The 19,988-nt window shown below is 41.1% G+C and overlaps 1 protein-coding gene and 1 non-coding gene across 5 annotated transcripts in view; one reads left to right on the forward strand and one right to left on the reverse strand.

Annotated features, from left to right (window-relative positions):
* The window catches only part of WDR49 (WD repeat domain 49), a 217,065-nt gene that overhangs the window by 20,750 nt on the left and 176,327 nt on the right, over nucleotides 1-19,988 (forward strand). For 3 of the 4 annotated variants that reach the window (XM_077488031.1, XM_077488034.1, XM_077488032.1), the window contains 3 exons: nucleotides 11,304-11,480; nucleotides 12,724-12,898; nucleotides 18,419-18,586. In XM_077488031.1, coding sequence (XP_077344157.1) covers nucleotides 11,304-11,480; nucleotides 12,724-12,898; nucleotides 18,419-18,586 — 520 coding nt within the window. The remainder of the gene's footprint in view (nucleotides 1-11,303; nucleotides 11,481-12,723; nucleotides 12,899-18,418; nucleotides 18,587-19,988) is intronic. The other variant, XM_077488033.1, reaches the window with a different exon arrangement.
* On the reverse strand, nucleotides 16,040-16,147 carry LOC143990675 (U6 spliceosomal RNA). Its single transcript, XR_013277399.1, has one exon. It is a non-coding gene; the product is annotated as a U6 spliceosomal RNA (small nuclear RNA).

Genomic DNA, 19,988 nt, shown 5'->3' on the forward strand with positions numbered 1-19,988 from the left:
GGTCACAGAGTCACCGAGACACGGATGATCACCAATCCGAGTAAGGGGCCGATCCCAGCCCCTTACCACGTGATCAGCTGTCAGCCAATGACAGCTGATCACGCATGTAAACAAAAGCTCTGAGAAAATAGAGCCAATCACTGGCTTATGCTCAAGGGTCATTGGTCCCGAAGAGGAAGGAAGCACATCTGTCTCCTCCCCCATGCCTGCAAGTGCCACCTGCCATTGCCCACAGTGCCCACCACTGCCACCTATCAATGCCCATGAGTGCCACCTATCAATGCCCACAAGTGCCACCTATCAATGCCCACCAGTGGTGCCAATCAGTGCCTCATCAGTGCCACCTAGCAGTGCTGCCTTTCAGTTTAACCTATCAGTGCCCATCACTGCCACCCATCAGTGCCCATCACTGCCAGCTATCAGTATCACCTATTAGTGCCACTTCTCAGTGCCCACCAATGCCACCTATCAATGCCCTTCAATTCCAACCATCAGTGCCACCTCTCAGTGCCGCCTATCAGTGCCCACCAGTGCCGCCCTATCAATGCCCACCAGTGCCGCCTATCAGTGCAGCCCATCCGTGACCATCAGTGCAGCCTCATCAGCGTACATCAATGAAGGAGAAAAATTACCTGTTTGCAAAATTTTATGACAAAATATAAAATAATTTTTTTTTTTTAAATATTTTTTTTTTTAAACAAAAAAATAACAACAGAGGTGATCAAATACCACCAAAAGAAAGCTCTATTTGTGGGAAAAAAATGATAAAAATGTAATTTGGGTACAGTGTTGTATGACCGCATCAATTGTCATTCAAAGTGCATAAGCGCTGAAAGCTGAAAATTCGTCTGGACAGGAGGGGGGGGTTAAAGTGCCCAGTAAGCAAGTGGTTAAACAAGCTCTTTCCCCTAAGCCAGGGGTTTCTACCTCTAGGCAGTGGCGACGGCCTCAGCCCTCAGACTCTAGAAGAAAACCTCAGGGTCAGACCCAGGCTCAAAAGAGGTCCTGGGGTCGGAACCCTGCAAAGCAGAATCCTAAAGCCTCATCATGAAGAGGCAACCCCCCTCACCAAGGTGGGGGGAAGACTTGTGCGGTTTTTCAGAAGTCTGGAAAAAGGAAATTCAGGACAGATGGGTCATCTCCGCGGTAACGCTGGAATTTCGGGACTTTCCACCATCTCGTTTACTGAGGTCAAGCGTTCCCAAAGATTCAGAGAAAATACAATCTCTGTTTCAGGCACTAGACTGATTAATATCTTAAGGGGTGATTATACAGATCCCCACAAAAGAGCAAGGTTTGAGGTTTTATTCAAATCTTTTTATGGTACCAAAAGGAAATGGAGATGTCAGACACATTCTAGATCTAAAAAATCGAAATCAGTTCCTGAAGATCCGCTCCTTTCGCATGGAGACGATCGGGTCAGTAGTTTCTATCCTTCTAGGAGGAGAACTGCTGGCATCTATCGACATGAGGGATGCATATCTGCATGTGCCTATATTTCCCGCTCACCAAAAGTTTCTGTGGTTCAAGTTAAAACAGCAGCATTTCCAGTTTGATATTAGAAAATTTATGTTGCGCTCCCACAAAGTGGTGAAGAAAAAGGAGTGTCCCACGGGAATATATCCTTATTTAGACAGTGTGAAAAACTAGTAAAAGATATTAAGATAAAGTGCTCAAGTGCATAAAATATCTCTATAGCAAGAAATAAATAAATGACTGAAGTGCATAAAAATGTCACTATAAAATAAATAAATTGATAGACCAAGAGAACAATCGATATGTAAACCAAAAAAAAATAAATAAAAAAATTGTCACTCATACAATAGTGTAAAAACCAGTGATCAAAAAAATAAAGTGCTAATGTGCATGCTGTATCGCTTATAGCAAGAAAACATCAATATGTAAACCAGTGGTGCTATTGTTCAAAGTGACAAATATGATAGTCCAAGAAGTGGATAATGCAGTGGAAGTGTCACAGAACACAATGAAGCTGTATAGGGGAACAGTGAATTCGTGGTGCGATAATCTCTCCACTCAAGTGATATCCGCGTGTTCACTAGGCACACTGAGTAATTACCTTACTGCTGTAAGGTATACAGCGTATATAGCCTCTGAGAAGAGCACAGGGGGTCAAGGGGAGAGCTTCAGACTTCTATAGCGTCACCACCGTCCATAAGGGTTAATCCATGGATAAAATCAGCATGGGCACTCAAAGGTTAAATGTAAACCCTTGTACACACGGTCGGAGATTCCGACGGAATGTGTCCTATCGGACCGTTTTGTCGGATAATCCGACTGTGTGTGGTCTCCATCGGACTGTTTCCATCGGAGTATCCGACGGACCAAGTTTTCCAACTTGTCCGTAAAATTTTCTGCCAAAATGCTCCAATCGGACATACTCCGATCATGTGTAGCCTACTCCGACGGACAAAGTGCCACGCATGCTCAGATCAAATTTCTAGACCAAAGCTATTGGCTACTAGCCTGAACGTAGTCCCGTCGTAACGAAATAACATCATCACGTTATGTACAATCAGATTTTCCGACAACTTTGTCCGACCGTGTGTATGCAACAGTTTTGGACAAAATGCATTGGACAAAATCCGTCGGACAAAATCCAACGTATTTGGTTGTCAGAATGTCCGTGTGTACAAGGACTTAGACCCACCATAGTGTAGTAGATTAAAAGTTGTCAATTTGTTTAAAAAGATTCAAACTACTCACACAATGTCAGATGTAAATCGCACAGTAAACAGACTATGAGCGTACCGCTCGGGTGTAGACGTCACTTCCGGTATCCTACGCATTACGTCACTTCCCGTAACTTCAACTGTTGAAAAAAAAGAAAAAAAAAAAAAAGATTCCAGCGGTGCTAATCCAATCCAGCGATGGATGATCATATCCAGCGACGGGGGATCTCTCAGTCCAGCACTGTCCATACATCCGTCTTCTTTCTCCACTGCGGAGACACTGCGGGGATCCCAGCACTAACGTTTCTTATATTAGGAGGGGGGGCCACCCGTCACCTGACCCCGCCCCCTCTGACGCTGGTGAGGAAAGCTATGGGGTTCCCCAGTGATGTATGGGGGACCCCGCCCCCTCTGATGTAACGCAGGTTTCCGTTACATCAGAGGGGGTGGGGTCACCCATACGTCATTAGGGAATCCCTGGCTCCCCTCACCAGCGTCAGAAGGGGCGGGGTCAGGTGACGGGTGGCCCCACCCCCTAATATAAGAAACGTCAGCGCTGGGATCCCCGCAGTGTCTCCGCAGTGGAGACAGAAGACGGATGTATGGACAGCGCTGGACTGAGAGATCCCCCCTCGCTGGATATGATAATCCATCGCTGGATAGCAAGATTGGATTAGCACCGCTGGAATCTTTTTTTTTTTTTTTTTAATAAAGGAATTTTTCAAAAGTGTGTTTGTCTTATTTAACAATTTTTACACTTTCTTTGTGAAATGGTAGGGGTACTTTTGTACCCCTTACTATTTCAAACGGGGGGGGCCGGGTTCTGGAGGTGCCCTTGTTAAAGGGGGCTTCCAGATTCTGATAAGCCCCTCCGCCCGCAGACCCCCACAACCACCGCTCAGGGTTGTGGGGATGAGGCCCTTCTCCACATCAACATGGGGACATGGTGCTTTGAGGGGTCACAGACCCCCAAAGCATCCTCCCAATGTTGAGGGCATGTGGTACAGTTCAGGAGGGGGGGCGCTCTTTCTTCCCCCCCTTTTCCTGCGGCCTGCCAGGTTGCGTGCTCGGATAAAGGGTCTGGTATGGATATTTAGGGGGACCCCCACGTCAATTTTTTATTTTTTTTTGACACGGGGTTCCCCTTAATATCCATACCAGACCTGAAGGGCCTGGTAATTGAATTTATGGGAACCCCCACGCTTTTTTTTTTTTTATCAATGAATGAATTGTCGGCTAATACAGAGAACACTCATTGAGTGTTCTCTGTATTACGGGAGCCGACAATATAGCCGCAAGTGATTTTAAAAGACTTTTTTTCCTGCACAAATGACACTTTGCGCAGGGAGAGTTCTAAGTACAGGAAACATGCGCCCCTTCACAGGCATACTATAGACACCCCCCAGGTATGAAATTTAAAGGAATATTACACTTTTATTGTTTCACTTTTATCATTATTAAAATCACTGCTCTTGAAAAAACTGCAGTTTTTAAAACTTTTTTTTGCATTGATCCATGTCCCCTGGGGCAGGACCCAGGTCCCCAAACACTTTTTAGGACAGTAACTTGCATATTAGCCTTTAAAATTAGCACTTTCAATTTCTCCCATAGACTTGTACAGAATTTGCTGCGACCAGCCCAAATTGTTCACTGTTCGCTGAACAGGCGAACAGGCAATGTTCGAGTCGAACATGAGTTCGACTCGAATTCGAAGCTCATCCCTAGTGGAGAGATTATCGCACCACAAATTCACTGTTTCACTATACAGCTTCATTGTGTTCTGTGACACTTCCACTGCATTATCCACTTCTTCGACTATCATATTTGTCACTTTGAACAATAGCACCACTGGTTTACATATTGATGTTTTCTTGCTATAAGTGATACAGCATGCACATTAGCACTTTATTTTTTTGATCACTGGTTTTTACACTATTGTATGAGTGACAATTTTTTATTTTTTTTGGTTTACATATCGATTGTTCTCTTGGTCTATCAATTTATTTATTTTATAGCGACATTTTTATGCACTTCAGTAATTTATTTATTTTTTGCTATAGAGATATTTTATGCACTTGAGCACTTTATCTTAATATCTTTTACTAGTTTTTCACACTGTCTAAATAAGGATATATTCCCGTGGGACACTCCTTTTTCTTCACCACTTTGTGGGAGAGCAACATAAATTTTCTAATATCAAACTGGAAATGCTGCTGTTTTAACTTGAACCACAGAAACTTTTGGTGAGCGGGAAATATAGGCACATGCAGATATGCATCCCTCATGTCGATAGATGCCAGCAGTTCTCCTCCTAGAAGGATAGAAACTACTGACCCGATCGTCTCCATGCGAAAGGAGCGGATCTTCAGGAACTGATTTCAAATTTTTAGATCTAGAATGTGTCTGACATCTCCATTTCCTTTTGGTACCATAAAAAGATTTGAATAAAACCTCAAACCTTGCTCTTTTGTGGGGATCTGTATAATCACCCCTTAAGATATTAATCAGTCTAGTGCCTGAAACAGAGATTGTCTTTTCTCTGAATCTTTGGGAACGCTTGACCTCAGTAAACGAGATGGTGGAAAGTCCTGAAATTCCAGCTTGTACCCCAGCGTTACCGCGGAGATGACCCATCTGTCCTGAATTTGCACATTAGCACTTTATTTTTTTGATCACTGGTTTTTACACTATTGTATGAGTGACAATTTTTTATTTTTTTGGTTTACATATCGATTGTTCTCTTGGTCTATCAATTTATTTAGTTTTTCACACTGTCTAAATAAGGATATATTCCCGTGGGACACTCCTTTTTCTTCACCTCTTTGCGGGAGCGCAACATCAATTTTCTAATATCAGTTTTATATCTATATGAGAGTGTTTAACTCATAAGGTGTGTGCAGCATCCAGTCAGGTGTTATATTTTTTCATTCTATATACAGCGCAGGAGCCCTTACGTAAGCATTTCCAGTTTGTAGCCCTGCCCTTTGGGCTAGCCATAGCACCTCAGGTGTTCACTAAAGTGCTGGCCCCACCTCTAAGCCAGGTTAAGGGCACAGGGCATAACAGTCGTAGTGTACCTAGACAATCTATTGTTAATAGACCAATCATGGCTTGTTTAGCGCAAAGTGTACGCATTACAGCCAATTATCTGGAAAGTTTGGGTTGGATTCTCAACCTAGAGAAATTTTCCTTAAATACCACTAAAAAGGCTTGGGTACTTGGGTCTGATCATAGATACAGTCCAGGAAAGGTGCTCTTGCCTCAGGCAAAGATCAATTCCATAAGAGAGCTGGTGTGGATGGTCATGTCAAATGGCAATCCCTCCATTCGCCTTTGCATGAGGTTGCTAGGAACCATGGTGGCTTCATTTGAAGCAGTTCCCTATGCCCAGTTCTATTCAAGACTGTTGCAAAACAGTATCCTATCTACTTGGAACAAAACAATTCAAGCTTTAGACTTGCCAATTTGGCTGTCCCCAAGAGTGTCCCAAAGCATCACTTGGTGGTTACTAACCCAGAATATGCTTAAAGGGAAATCCTTCAGACCAGTCATTTGGAAAGTGGTAACGACGGATGCCAGCCTTTCAGGCTGGGGAGCAGTACTAGAAAAGACAACTGTCCAGGGATATTGGTCAAGAACTGCAAGAACCTTGCCCATCAATATCCTAGCGATTCGGGGCAGTGCATCTGGCTCTAAAGGCCTGGACTTTCAGGTTACGGGATTGTCCTGTCAGGATCCAATCTGATAATGCCTGTGGCCTATAACAATCACCAAGGGGGCACCAAGAGTCTCTCAGCGCAGAGAGAGGTGAACCATATTCTAACTTGGGCAGAAAGGAATGTGCTGTCCCTATCAGCAGTCTTCATTCCCGAAAAGTAGATAATTGGCAGCAGTTATGCCCGGGGGAATGGTCTCTTAACCCAACATATTTCGGGCTGTTTGCCAAAGATGGGGGACTAGGAACATAGATCTTCGAGCGTCCAGGTTCAACATGAAGTTAGTCAACTTTGTGGCCAGAACAAGGGATCCACTCTCATGTGTAAAGGATACGTTGGTGATCCAGTGGGATCAGTTCTCATTGGTCTATGCATCCCCCCCAATCAGTTGCTGCCTCGACTTCTTTGCAGGATCAAGCTGGAAAGAAATCCGGTAATTCTGGTAGCACCAGCATGGCCTAAAAGGTCATGGCATGCAGAAATCGTAAAGATGGCAGTGGAGGGCCCATGGTCCCTCCCACTACGGCCAGTTCTGCTCTCACAGGGACCAATATTCCATCCTACCTAAAGGTCTCTAAATTTAATGGCCTGGCTATTGAAACCCACATTCTGAAGAAACGTGGGCTTTCCAGATCAGTTATCTCTACCCTGATTAATGCAAGGAAGCCAACTTCCAGAACTATATATTATAGAGTCTGGAGGGCTTATGTTTCCTAGTGTGAGTCCAAGGGATGGAACCCTTGGAGATTTATCATAGGCAGAATTCCTGCCTTTCTACAATTAGGGGTAGAAATTAAATTGGCCTTGGGTACTATTAAAGGCTAAGTCTCAGCTTTATCTTTCTTATTTCAAAGACCGCTTGCTACACATTCTTTATTCCGAGGTTTTATGCAAGGTGTGATGCGGCTTAATCCGCCCATTAAACCTCCCTTGAACCCTTAGGACTTGAACTTAGTTTTGACCGATACAACATATTCCCCTAGTCCTTCTGACAAAGAAGTTGGTATTTTTGCTTGCTATATCCCCAGCAAGGAGGGTTTTTTGAATTGTTTGCTCTTTCTTGTAAAGAGCAATATTTGATTTTTCATGAGGACAGAGTGGTGTTACGCCTTCTTTCAGGTTTTTTACAAGAAGTGGTCTCAGGTTTTCACCTGAACCAAGATATTGTCCTGTTATTGTTTTTTCCAAAACCATGTTTCAGGGAAGAGAAGTCACTACATGTCTTGATGTTGTGAGAGCAGTGAAAAATAACTTAAAGGCAACTGCTCAGATTCATAAGACTGATGTCTTATTTATTCTGCCAGAGGGTCCTAAGAAAGGATAGGCAGCATTGAAATCCACTGTTGCTAAGTAAATTTGGCAAATTATAATTCAAATTTATGATTTAAGGGGTAAGATTCCCCCTTTTCAAGTTAAGGCGCACTCTACTAGGGCGGTTAGTGCTTCTTTGGCAGTGCGCCATCAGGCCTCCATGGCTCAGATCTGTAAGGCCGCAATTTGGTCTTCAGTGCATACATTCACAACATTTTATCAGGTGGCTGTAAGGAGGTATGAGGATATTGCCTTTGGGCACAGTGTGCTGCAGGCAGCAGCATAGGCCCTCAAGTCTGGGGGTATACTCTGGGTTGTGTCTCCCTCCCCTCAAATAGCATTGCTATGGGACATCCCATTAAGTAATCACTTAAGGCTCTGTGTGTCCCATGTACGATAAAGAAAATAGGATTTTTATAACAGCTAACCTGTAAAATCCTTTTCTTGGAGTACATCATGGGACACAGAGGTCCCTCCCCTCTTTTTGGGGATTTAAGTATATTGCTTTGCTACAAAAACGGATGTGCTCCTGGAAGGAGGAGGGGTTATATAGGGAGTAAACTTCCTGGATTAGGTATACCAGTGTCCATCACCTGAAGGTGGCCTATAACCCATTAAGTAATTACTTAGAGTGGTGCTCCACACACCAAAACAATGCTTACAATTCCTAAAAAAACAAAAAAAACATTTGGAATTTTTTTTTTATAACTCACCTCTAAATGCCTGTTGCTAAGGGGTCCCTCGTAGTCTGCCTCCTTCAGTGCCTGGGCTCCTGACATCACTTCTCCTTGGCGCAGGAAGGGCTCAGCTCCGTCCCTTCCCTCCTGTCAGTCATCTGGGACACGTGACAAGTCCCAGATGACTGCACGGCCAATCACGGCGTGCTGCGGTGCTCGCGCATGCGCAGTAGGTGCCTGGCTGTGAAGCCACAGCCAGGTGCCCACAGTTGCAATGCTGGTGCCGCCGAGAGGAGTGGCGGATGAGCGGGGCTTCGTTGCCCCACATCGCTGGACCCTGGGACAGGTAAGTGCCCGATTATTAAAAGTCAGCAGCTGCAGTATTTCTAGCTGCTGACTTTCATTTTTTTTTAAGGGAAACTTCTCTTTAACGCTCTGTATCCCATGATGTACTCCAAGAAAAGTATTTGACAGGTAACCTGTTATAAAAATCCTATTTTCTTTGTGTCCTGTTCACAACACAACACTGGTGTGATGTGTGGTGCAGTAAGGTGCATTGCAGTGTGGAAAATACAGCATGTCTGCATTTGTTATGCGCCAAACTGAATGTCACCATATGTCCCTGCATGGCAGTGCAATGCACTATGCTGTTGTGCAGTGACATAAATAAAGTTGAAAAAAAAAGAAGAAATAAAAAACAGGCAGTGTGATGAAACACTCATTACATTACTCCCTGTCAGAGCAGACACTGCACTAGCCTGCATGGTAAAACATTGTCTTTTGCCATGATAGCTGGGTGTGAACTCAGCCTTTCTTTTCAGAATAAAAAGCTATTTGTTCCTCTATGTTCTTGCAAGACTGATTCCTGAATGGGAGGGACATTCAGTTCACTAATGAGGAATGTTGCAGTGTCTGCATCCCTTTAAAAGTAATGAACCCTTAGAGAGCATCTCACCAAAAATGAAATGCCTACATTTTACTTGTATCAGGCATCTGAGAAAATCAGTGAACCAAGCACATAATCAGAAATGACATTTCTTGGGACAGTCTATATACCAACTGTTTACAGAATAGCCTCCAGGTTACTACGTTGTTTTTAAAGATGAACTCAAGTGATGATATATATTTGCCACTTTATATACTATATATTTTTTTTTAACAAAAGTGGAATTCACTTTTAAACTACAATTCTTATATTTACGTATACCTCTACTATTGATGCTGAACTCCAGGAAACCCAAAATGTCATCCATGGAATGAGGCCTGCACTTGCATTGCAAGGGTAGTCTGCTATTTTATGTCTAAGGGATTTGGTAAAGTACTTTTACCTACCCGATCCTCTTCTCCAGCAGGCTTCTCTGTGCTGCTATGCTGCTAGACCAGTCCCTGCAGCCTCTTCTCCCCTATATTCCAGTGGCCTAAGCTCCCCTGACATCATCAATATTGATGCATGGACCATCTGACAATGGATCCGAGGATGCTTTTCTGTCCTCTAGACATAAATGACCAGTTAACCCCTTGGAATGTGGGTGTGGCCCCACTGAAAAGTAGAGTTTTTAGATTTCCTAAAGTCGGGCTTTAACTGTCAAAGCTTAACTGGTGTTAACCAAAGCTTGACCAGTTTTAGTAAATCTCCCCCATTATGTGCTGTATACATGGGAAGGCATATTATGTTTGTATTTATTTAGATTTAAAGGAGAGAGGTTGAAATGAACTCTATATGCAGATCCTTTATTAGCGGCAGATTATTACACTGTACATTTCTTAGTCAAACCTATCATTAGTATAAATCCCATCCTACCGCCTTCCCTTTCATAAATACTATACATTACATAAACCAAAGAGGAAGCCTTAAACGTTTTGGCCTGGAAAAAAAATGTTTCTATAGCATGCTTTGGCAGCTGGTCACTTCCCCAAATGCCTAGGAATTTAATAATTTAAGACCCCTTTCACACCACACCGCAGATAGCGTGGGCGGTAAAACGCCGCTATTTTTAGCTGCGTTTTACCGCCGGATTTGCGGCGCATTTCGGCCGCTAGCGGGAAGCTTTTACCCCCCGCTAGTGGCCGCGAAAGGGTTAAAACCGCCGGCAATACGCCGCAATAGCGGCGTTTTGCCGGCGGTAATACAGCGCTGCCCCATTGATTTCAATGGGGAGCAGCGGTGGAGGAGCGGTAAACACACCGCTCCTTCACCACTCCAAAGAAGCTGCTGGCAGGACTTTTTTCTGATGTCCTGCCAGCGCACCGCTGTAGTGTGAAAGCCCTTGGGGCTTTCACACTACACACAATGGTGCAGCTTCTTTAGGGCGTTTTTCAGGCACTATTTCTAACGCTATAGCGCCTGCAAAACGCCCTGGTGTGAAAGGGGTTTAAGGGTCCACTGAAACTATGACCCTTGCCTTCATAGACATCATCAGACCAATACCCTAGACCAGGGATCCTCAAACTACGGCCCTCCAGCTGTTGTGAAACTACACATCCCAGGAGGCATTGTAAAACTCTGACATTCACAGACATGACTAGGCATGATGGGAATTGTAGTTCCTGAACAACTGGAGGGCCATAGTTTGAAGACCCATGCCCTAGACATTTGAGGCTTGTTGTGAACAATTTTATTTAAAAAAGTGTTAAATGTTCCAAAAAACTTTATTTCAATGTATTATTTGTAAATGTATTCTAGCCTGAGTTTCCCATTACCAACATTGAATTGGTTCCCTGCTTTGCAGTGCTACACAATAATTGCACTTTACTGCTCTTTCGCAATACAAATTAATATTGGCTAATTTATTAAAAACACTGCATTCCTTCTGAGAGAAAGATAAACTATTTAATAACAATAATTTATGCTCAATACATTACAGTCTCAGTTTAGGTAAGCTTACCTCTCTTTTGTTTATACCTTGTAGATTGCAGTTGCCTTTACCAGTAAAGAGATATGCTTCTATGATCTGAACTCCAAGCAGGACATATTTTGTCAATATAAACTTCAAGGACTTCCTGGTACACCAATATCTATGGACTACTGGCATGACCATGAAGATGGTAACAATGCCATTCTGACAATTGGAGATGTTAATGGCCAGGTAACGTTCTACAAAAATTAGTTTTGCAAGTTAACCCGGTGATGCAGCTGCTACAGAGAGAAGCTATGTTTGGCGAGGTACCAGGATGCCTGCCCACCAGTTTCTTTTCTGTGCTAACCACAGAGGCTTAGAGGTCATCACTTCTGCCTTGCAGCACTGGGTCCTCAGTTAAAAACCCAGCCAGGACACTGTTTGCATGTTCTCCCTGTGCTTGTGTGGATATCCTGTAGGTACTCAGGTTTTCTCCCACACTCCAAAAACATGCTGATTGGTAGTCTAGGACTCTTTCCGGTGCTAACCACAGTGGTTTGGTTGTGAGCACTTCTGTCTTGCAACACTGGGGTCCTCAATTCAAATACCGATCAGTACACTGTTTGCATGTTCTCCCTGTGTTTTTTTTGGGTTTCCTTTGCTTCTCTCTCACACTCCAATAACATGCTGGTCGGTTAATTGTCTGGGCTCCTGTCTAAATTGACTGTATTGACTGTAGTATGTGTGTATGTATGCATGTGAGGTAGGAACCTTACATTTCTAAGTTCCTTAAGGACAGGGACTAATATAAATGTACAGTATGTAAAGTACTGCATAAATAGCCAACACTATATTAATAACTATAATAATAGTCTTTTTCTTTAGCTTAACAAACTTTTTAACAGAGAGGTTCACGTTATTGTTACAGTATACTAACCATACCCTATCCACCCCTATATTCCTTAGACTAAAGAGAATTGTTGTGTGATCTGGTCATTAGCAGTTTGATCAGGGAACATTTGTATGTTTGTAGGCCTTTCCACAATCCTAACCATTACCAACTATTGTTTTTCCCAAAACAAGCAAATGCCTAATCCAGTGGCCCAAAATGGAAGTTTGTCCAATGTAAACTTGCTTGTTTGTAAAAAAAAGACTGCCCATATACTATTTGGAAATTAAAAATAATATCCCTAGGCATTCCTTCCTTTATTCAAAATGTACATCCATTATACCCTGCAATGAAGAAGCTGATTGAATATAGGCAATTGACAGTCTCTAGGTGTATGATCAACCACCTTCTGTGGAGGTTTTTTTTTTTTGCTATAATGTGCTTGTTATTCAGTGCAAAACCACATGCATCGTTTCCCTTTATAGAATGTAGCAGTTCTGTAAGAATAATTATTTTTAGCAATTTTTTGCCAACTTGATTAGTAAAAATGAATATCAAACTCATTATCTCTGACTATCGTAATATGATTTGCTGTTTTTGCAGGTCCAGGCTATTTATTTCACAATAGCTTTGATATCTTTGTTTGAACGCCCTGCCAATGCTGCAGAAGACCAACAGACGACTCTCTACATTGCTTGGAATGAGTTAGTTTCTGGCTTCCACAAATGCTGTAGTGTTTTAAAACACAAACTCCATGAAGGCAACTGGGTGCGCCAAGGTATTGTATTTTCTGCTCTATATGTAGATTTTATACATCTATGCTATGGCTATACATCCTGCAATAAACCTGAATACTGTACTTTTAAACCTGAGAGTGCCCTAGTATAAGCAGATTATATCCCCAAATACACTGGTTCTCAGACATTAAGCTTGGTCTGAATCTCTTCTAGATCTCTCTCAAAATCTTAAGCTTCCCATACACTGTTAGTTTTTTTTTTTTTTTTTTTGCATTCAGTTACACAAATGAGGTGGAGGGAGGGCTCCTCCAAGTGCAAAGAACATGTGGCAGAGAACATATGCATTGTGATTAGAGCTAGAATGAAGTAAACCGGTCTTCCCCTAAATCACGTGTAATCATGTCTAATCATGTGTGAGCAAGTGTCCTGTTTTATTTAAATTTCCCCTTCAAATGATTCGATTTTAAATGAACACAACTTCATCCTATTTACTAAGGAACGTGAACAGCCTCTAGTCCATTAATAAATCGATCTAATTGTCTTACACACAATACAGCTTTTAAAAGTTATGATAAAAAATGTAATTATAAAATTATACAGTGTAGAGAATCTCTTTTAGCAGAAGAGTGAGAAATGCTGATGGTGTTGCTTAGCTGTATTTTCCCAATTTAAACCTAATTCGTAAAATGGAACTTCCCTGGAAGCAAAGTCTGCCTCCTTAGAGGCCCCACCCCCCTCAGATGCCACCAATATGGCAAATGTTCAGATGTACCCATGGACTCCTGGCAGAGCCCGTCGGCATCTCTGCACAAACACAGGAAAGATTTCACTCTTCTCTTATTTTTACATGTGTGGGAAACCCAGCGTGTGCACAGATGCCCAGGAAACCTTGCACTTGCGCAGATATGTTATATTGCTCTCTCTGTACCCAAGCCGTTCAGCACATCTATGTACACACAGGGAGTGGAAATTCTTGCCTAGGGGAAATTTGCAGAAGTTCTGCACAAATAAAACTCTTAAAAAAAAAAAACAATTTCTAAGAGAGGGAGGAGGCAGGGCAGCCCATTACGGTAAAGATCTGTTTAAATAGCTGTTATATCTTTAACCTATGCATACCTAAGTGAAAGATAAATCAAATGCCCCATCCAAATATTACCCTGTACAAAAGTTAAACCCTTGTCATAAACAAGAACAGCAAATACTAAGTTTTCACAAGTAAGCCACACTGCAGGACTTCTAGTTCAAAAGTAAAAAATAGCTCTTTTAAAGAATGCATAGCAACAAATTGAAATTCAATGTGTGACATACTGTAATAAATAAAATACAATTGACACCATTATAAATAAAATACAATCGATGTCATTACAAATAAAAAAACAGTTTACACCTTTATAAATAAAATACAATTTATGCCATTACAAATAAAATACAGTTTAGGTCATTATAAATAAAATACAATTTACAACAGTTTTGGATCAGTATTAGTTCTTTCCCTGGCCAGTGTGAAGAACAGATTATTTCTGGAGATCTGGCTTTTTTGACTACATGTTTTATATTTTACTGTGGTTCAAAGTATACATTATATAACTATATTTTCACACACACCAACACACAAATACATTCTCAGTTCAAATGTATTGTAACACCAAATAGTGAAATGCAGGCAGGCATGTACTGGCCATTGGGACTACCGGGAGTTTCCCGGTGGGCCGATGGCTCAGTGGGCCACTCTGATGTAAAAAGGGCTGGTGATGGGACACTCTGATGTAAGGGGACTGCTCATGAGACACTCTGATGTAAGGGGGCTGCTCATGGGACACTCTGATGTAAGGAGGCTGGTAATGGGACACTCTGATGTAAGGGGGCTGGTAATGGGACACTCTGATGTAAGGGGTGCTGATGGGACACTCTGTTGTAAGGGGGCTGGTGATGGGACACTCTGATGTATGTGGGTGCTGATGGGACACTCAAAATGTAAGTGGGCCGGTCTGGATGAATTCCAGGGCCAAATTTCTGTCCCAGTCCAGCCCTGAATGCAGGTATTTTTTATCACAAATATACATAAATGAACCGCCATATATAATTATATTTAATCTCCCCATCTATAACTTGTATTTATTGCTATCTGTGTTCCTGCTAGGCAGATTCACCCTGTTTGTTCTGATGAACATTGTCTCCAGGAAGTAATGGGAAATCAAAAATGACATGGGAGGACATCTTTTAATGGAGGCACTGGTTCCAGTGATAACTGTCTAGGGGACAGTTACCTGTCACTTTGGAGATATTTCTACTCAATTCCTGTTTTCTTTTTGATGCAGAAAGTGAGATGAAACTTCTGCAACAGGACACAGACCCCCAAAAAATGGTGTTCTAACTATTATCTAACTATCAAAAGCGTAAAAAATAAAAAAAAGTTTAAGCTAAAGGTTGACTTTAAAAGAAATATGTTAGGTTTTGCCTTTCTTGTAAACTGGTATGATGTACTGTAAACTGTAAGAACAATACTGTACCAAGCCGAAAACATTGTTTTCTAGTTTTGTACAGAGTGGGCACAAATTAAAACCCTTGTTGGGACAGAAGCAAATAGATATTCTCTTTAAGGCTGTATTTACACTATAGCATTTAATTAATGCACAATAAAATGCATAAAAACCCTGTGCTGTGCTTGCGGTGCCATTCATTGTTAATGGCATCCCAAACACAGCAAGCAGAAAACATGCAGTTAAAAAAACATGTATAGCTTGACAATCAAAAAGGTAAATGAGCTACTTTGCTGAATTTGTTATTCATACGGCAGCCCATTGAAATGAAGCTTTAGTAAATCAAGACAACAGTTTTCACTAAAAGGTAATTTTGGATGATATGTTTTTCATCATGAATAGAGTTTGAATTTCCTAAGCTTATGATAGGACAATTTAAAAGTAGCTGCCTGAATGACACTTCAAACTTGAAAGACTTCACATTTGCCCCAAAATGCAAAATAGTTCTTTTTTTTTTTCACAATAAAGTTTATTGAAAATATGAAACAAGAACAGAACAATAGTATTCAGCATTTGAGATATATAATCTGAAAATTGTTAGGTAAAGGATATATCCACGTGAGATGTCTAAAATGAAAAAGTGAAATCTGATATACAAGATGCACTCAAAGTCAATTAACATGACATATTTAGAGCTATAAATAAAATATGGAACGCTTCACGAATTTGCGTGTCATCCTTGCGCAGGGGCCATGCTAATCTTCTCTGTATTGTTCCAATTTTACTATATGTCCTGCCGAAAGGGAGGACAAATAGTTCTATCTCATTGAGGCGGGTTATGTATTGGGGCACCACATCCTGAGCTATTGAAAGTTCCAACTGAAATGTACTTTTTAGGTGCCCAAGGACTACACACTTGTTATTAAAAATTATTACAATGTACAATTTATTAAAACATCTTAAACAGCATAAACAGCATGAACTTTTATAACTTATATCTACGTTTTTACAACTTAAGACCTAGTAAGGTAATGGATTGCCCATATGTGCAACAAAATTGTCATAGGGATCCTATTTCCCTAACATATTTCGCAGGATATGACCCACTTCTTCAGGAAAATTGAGAAAATAACAAATCTGTAGATAATACTGATAATATATTAAAAATAGTCATAAACAAATTGTAGTATATAGAATTTTATCATCTTAACAACTACAGATTACAACATTTGAGAAAAGATTGAGTATCCTAAGTTTATAATAGGATCATTTAAAGGTAGCTGCCTGCATGACATGTATGTTTACCCTAGATATCAGTCGCTAAGAATACATTGGCACTTTGTAGTTTTATTTAAATAAAGTATTGCTGAAAGCTATTTTTTTTTTAATGATAAACCTTGTGATTGCTGTCTGATCACATGTCAGGTGATTTGCCCTCTTTATTTGCCCTGTTTACGGTTATCATTGAGAATGAAAGTGAAAGAAAATCCCAAATGTTGGGTTGTCACCAGATCAGGAAAAGATGAGAGATCCTCCAATGGGACCCTAGTTCTGGTGACTAGCTGGATACACATTATACAAGTTTTGTTGTTAAATTTCCTTTAGATTTACCTTCAGCTATGTAGTGCAAGGAACTGCCTAATTGCATACAATTTTAAAGTGTTTATGTTTGAACTTATAGTATATGGTTTTGATAACGCTAAGGCTGGGTTCACACTGCTGCGGCTAGGAGACCCGGATGTGATTCGCACCGCACTGCAGTGCAAATCACATCTGATCTCTGTGCGATGCGAGTTCAGCCATACAGATAGTATGGCTGAATTCGCATCGCACCCGCCCCAAACTCGCACAGGACCCTTTTTTTGGTCCGCAGCAGAATCGGATCGCATGGGTGTTCACACTATGCGATCCGATTCCTGTCCGAGTTTGCAGATCGCACTGCGATATGTGAACTGATCTGGGGGTGTCATTAACATTTCACTGACACTCCCAGCAGTTCGCATAGGGCAGTGTGAACTGCCGCCGGGAGGCATGCGATGCGGGAACCCGCCGCAGATTTGCGGCGTTCCCGCATCGTTGTAGTGTGAACCCAGCCTAAAGGAAACAAAATTGTACATTGTGTAGCCAGCTTTAAGTTAAAGGGATTTCCTCTCACATCCTGTTTTTGCAATGGGAAGTGAAGGGAAATCCCCTTATTGGAACACAAATGGCAAAAAAAAAATGACAGGTTAAAACGGGGAAAAAAAGTTTTGTCTTTAGTCCTACTTTAATTAAAAAGAAACAAACTCTTACAAATGTGTAAACGTGATTGATAGCAGTTCTAAAAAAGGTAATTGGCATTTAGGTACAAAATAGAGAACAATTGTATGTGATGAATTATAAATCCTATCATCTGCTGAGTGACTAAGGATGATGTATACCTTATGTAATAAGCAGACAAAGTCACTCCAGCTGTCTACTGCTGGGCTGAACTTTTCCAACAGGACGGCACATTTAAATGAAAATCTGAGCGAACACTGCAATTCTTTCAGCCGTGTTAATGTTACAGTATTTAATCCTTTCTCCTGAATAATATCACATCACATTTAGCAGTTGGAAGGTTACTGCTAAAGATATGCTTTGGTTTTGCTTCAGATACTTCAGGCAACATTTTTCTGCTCAGAAGATGACAATACTTCCCTGTTAACATTGCAGAAATATTGTAATCTAATTGCACAAAGAAGCATACCTGCAATCTCCTGTCTAGTTTGACCTAAAACCCTTTGATTGATATTCCTATTTCCAGTACATTTAGAAAAAGCATGTTCTGTGCATTATGGTGTAATGAAGTCACACAACGCGGCTGCCCATTTTCACAGATAGTTTCAAGAAATGTTTTGCTTCAGTAGAAAAGGTTTGATTAAAAATGTGACAGCTTCTTAATTGACCTTAATAGAACTGTAGTACTCTTGTAACATTTTCAATCTGTCTTGGTAATAAAGATCATTTTCGGATTTGGTTGACATTTTTCGTGGTTGCAGATGTAACTTCAAATAGCATCTTGCGCAAAACTAATGAGGATATTTCTATGTTCACCCGCAGTTAGTTACAGCTCTCATTTGGAGGCATTTCTGTCGTGTAGTACAAGTGACAATAACACAGTGATTCTGGCCTGGAGAGAGAAAGGCAAAACCCATCTGAGGACAACATCGCTGAACATTACGAAAGGAATTAATGGCTTTGACTATGATTCTGGATTAAATATAATTGGTATGTATTGGGGCAGTGAAAGTCTTGCTGTGGCTGAGGTTACTTGTCTATGTCAGATAATAATACAGTATGTGTCGGTCTTATTTTTTTGTTTCTACTAAAGAGCTAATATTGCCTGATACTTTGCCTGATTTAAAATCAGACAGTAAAACCTAAGAAACTACTTCAGGTAAAGCTTGTCTGTCCTTTCCTGCCTTCTGCACATTACTATTGGCCAATGGGGCAACCCATCATTGTTATAGACCAATCAGGATGGGTGAATGGTTCGGCCCAACCATAAGTTCAGGCCGAAATTTGGTTGTTCAGCCATTCGGTGAACAACCAACATTATGCAGTATTTGTGGCAGATTTGAAAGCCACAGAACACTGTTAAAGTCTATGGGACACTAACATGAAAAACCAAAAGTGCTAATTTTAAAGGCTTATATGCAAGTTATTATGATAAAAAGTGTTTGGGGACCTGGGTCCTGCCCCAGGGGACATGTATCAATGCAAATTTGTTTTAAAAAAAAGAATTTTTTTTCGGTAACAGTGATTTTTTTAATGCTTTAAGTGAAACAATAAAAATGAAATATTTCTTTAAATATCGTGCCTGGGGGGTGTATATAGTATGCCTGTAAAGTGGCACGTTTTTCCCATGTTTAGAACAGTACTGCAGCAAAATGAAATTTCTAAAGGAAAAATTGTCTTTAAAAAATGATCGCTGCTGGAATGAATTGTCAGGTCTTGGCAATATAGATAAACTCATTGAAAAAAAACAGCATGGGCCCCCCCCCCCCCAGTCCATTACCAGGCCCTTTGGGTCTGTTATGAATATTAAGGGAACTTTGAACCAAAAATTATTTTAAAAAATTGCGTGGGGGTCCCCCCAAAATCCATACCAGGCCCTTCAAGTCTGGTATGGAAATTAAGGGGAACCCTGCACCAAATTAAAAAAAATGGTGTAGGGGTCCTCCCCAATCCATGCTAGACCCTTCAGGTCTGCTATGAATTTTAAGGGGAACCCTTCACCGAAATGTAAAAAAAAAAATGTACATTATACCCCTACCATTTCACAAAAAAAGTGTCAAAAATGGTAAAAAAGACAAGAGACAGCTTGGAACAAGTCCTTTATTATAAAATAAAAAATAAAAATGTCCAGCGATGTAAATTCATGCTGCTTGAAAGACCTAAAAAGAAAAGCTGTAACAGTTCCGCCTCCATGGGAGGCTCCCGCCGAGTGACACTTCTTCTTGGTGACAGCTGTTATATACTGTAGTTGAGGACGAGGGGGAAACCCACGCTGTTTTTTTCAATGAGTTTTATCTATATTGCCAAGACCCGACAATTCATTACAGCCGCGATCAGCTTTAAAGGACAATTTTTCCTTTAGAAATGTCATTTTTGCTGCGTTACTGTTCTA

This window comes from Lithobates pipiens, unplaced genomic scaffold (assembly GCF_037356315.1).
Source record: "Lithobates pipiens isolate NorthernLeopardFrog02 unplaced genomic scaffold, aLitPip1_a1.2 Scaffold_18, whole genome shotgun sequence".
In the NCBI taxonomy this organism is placed as follows: Eukaryota; Metazoa; Chordata; class Amphibia; order Anura; family Ranidae; genus Lithobates; species Lithobates pipiens.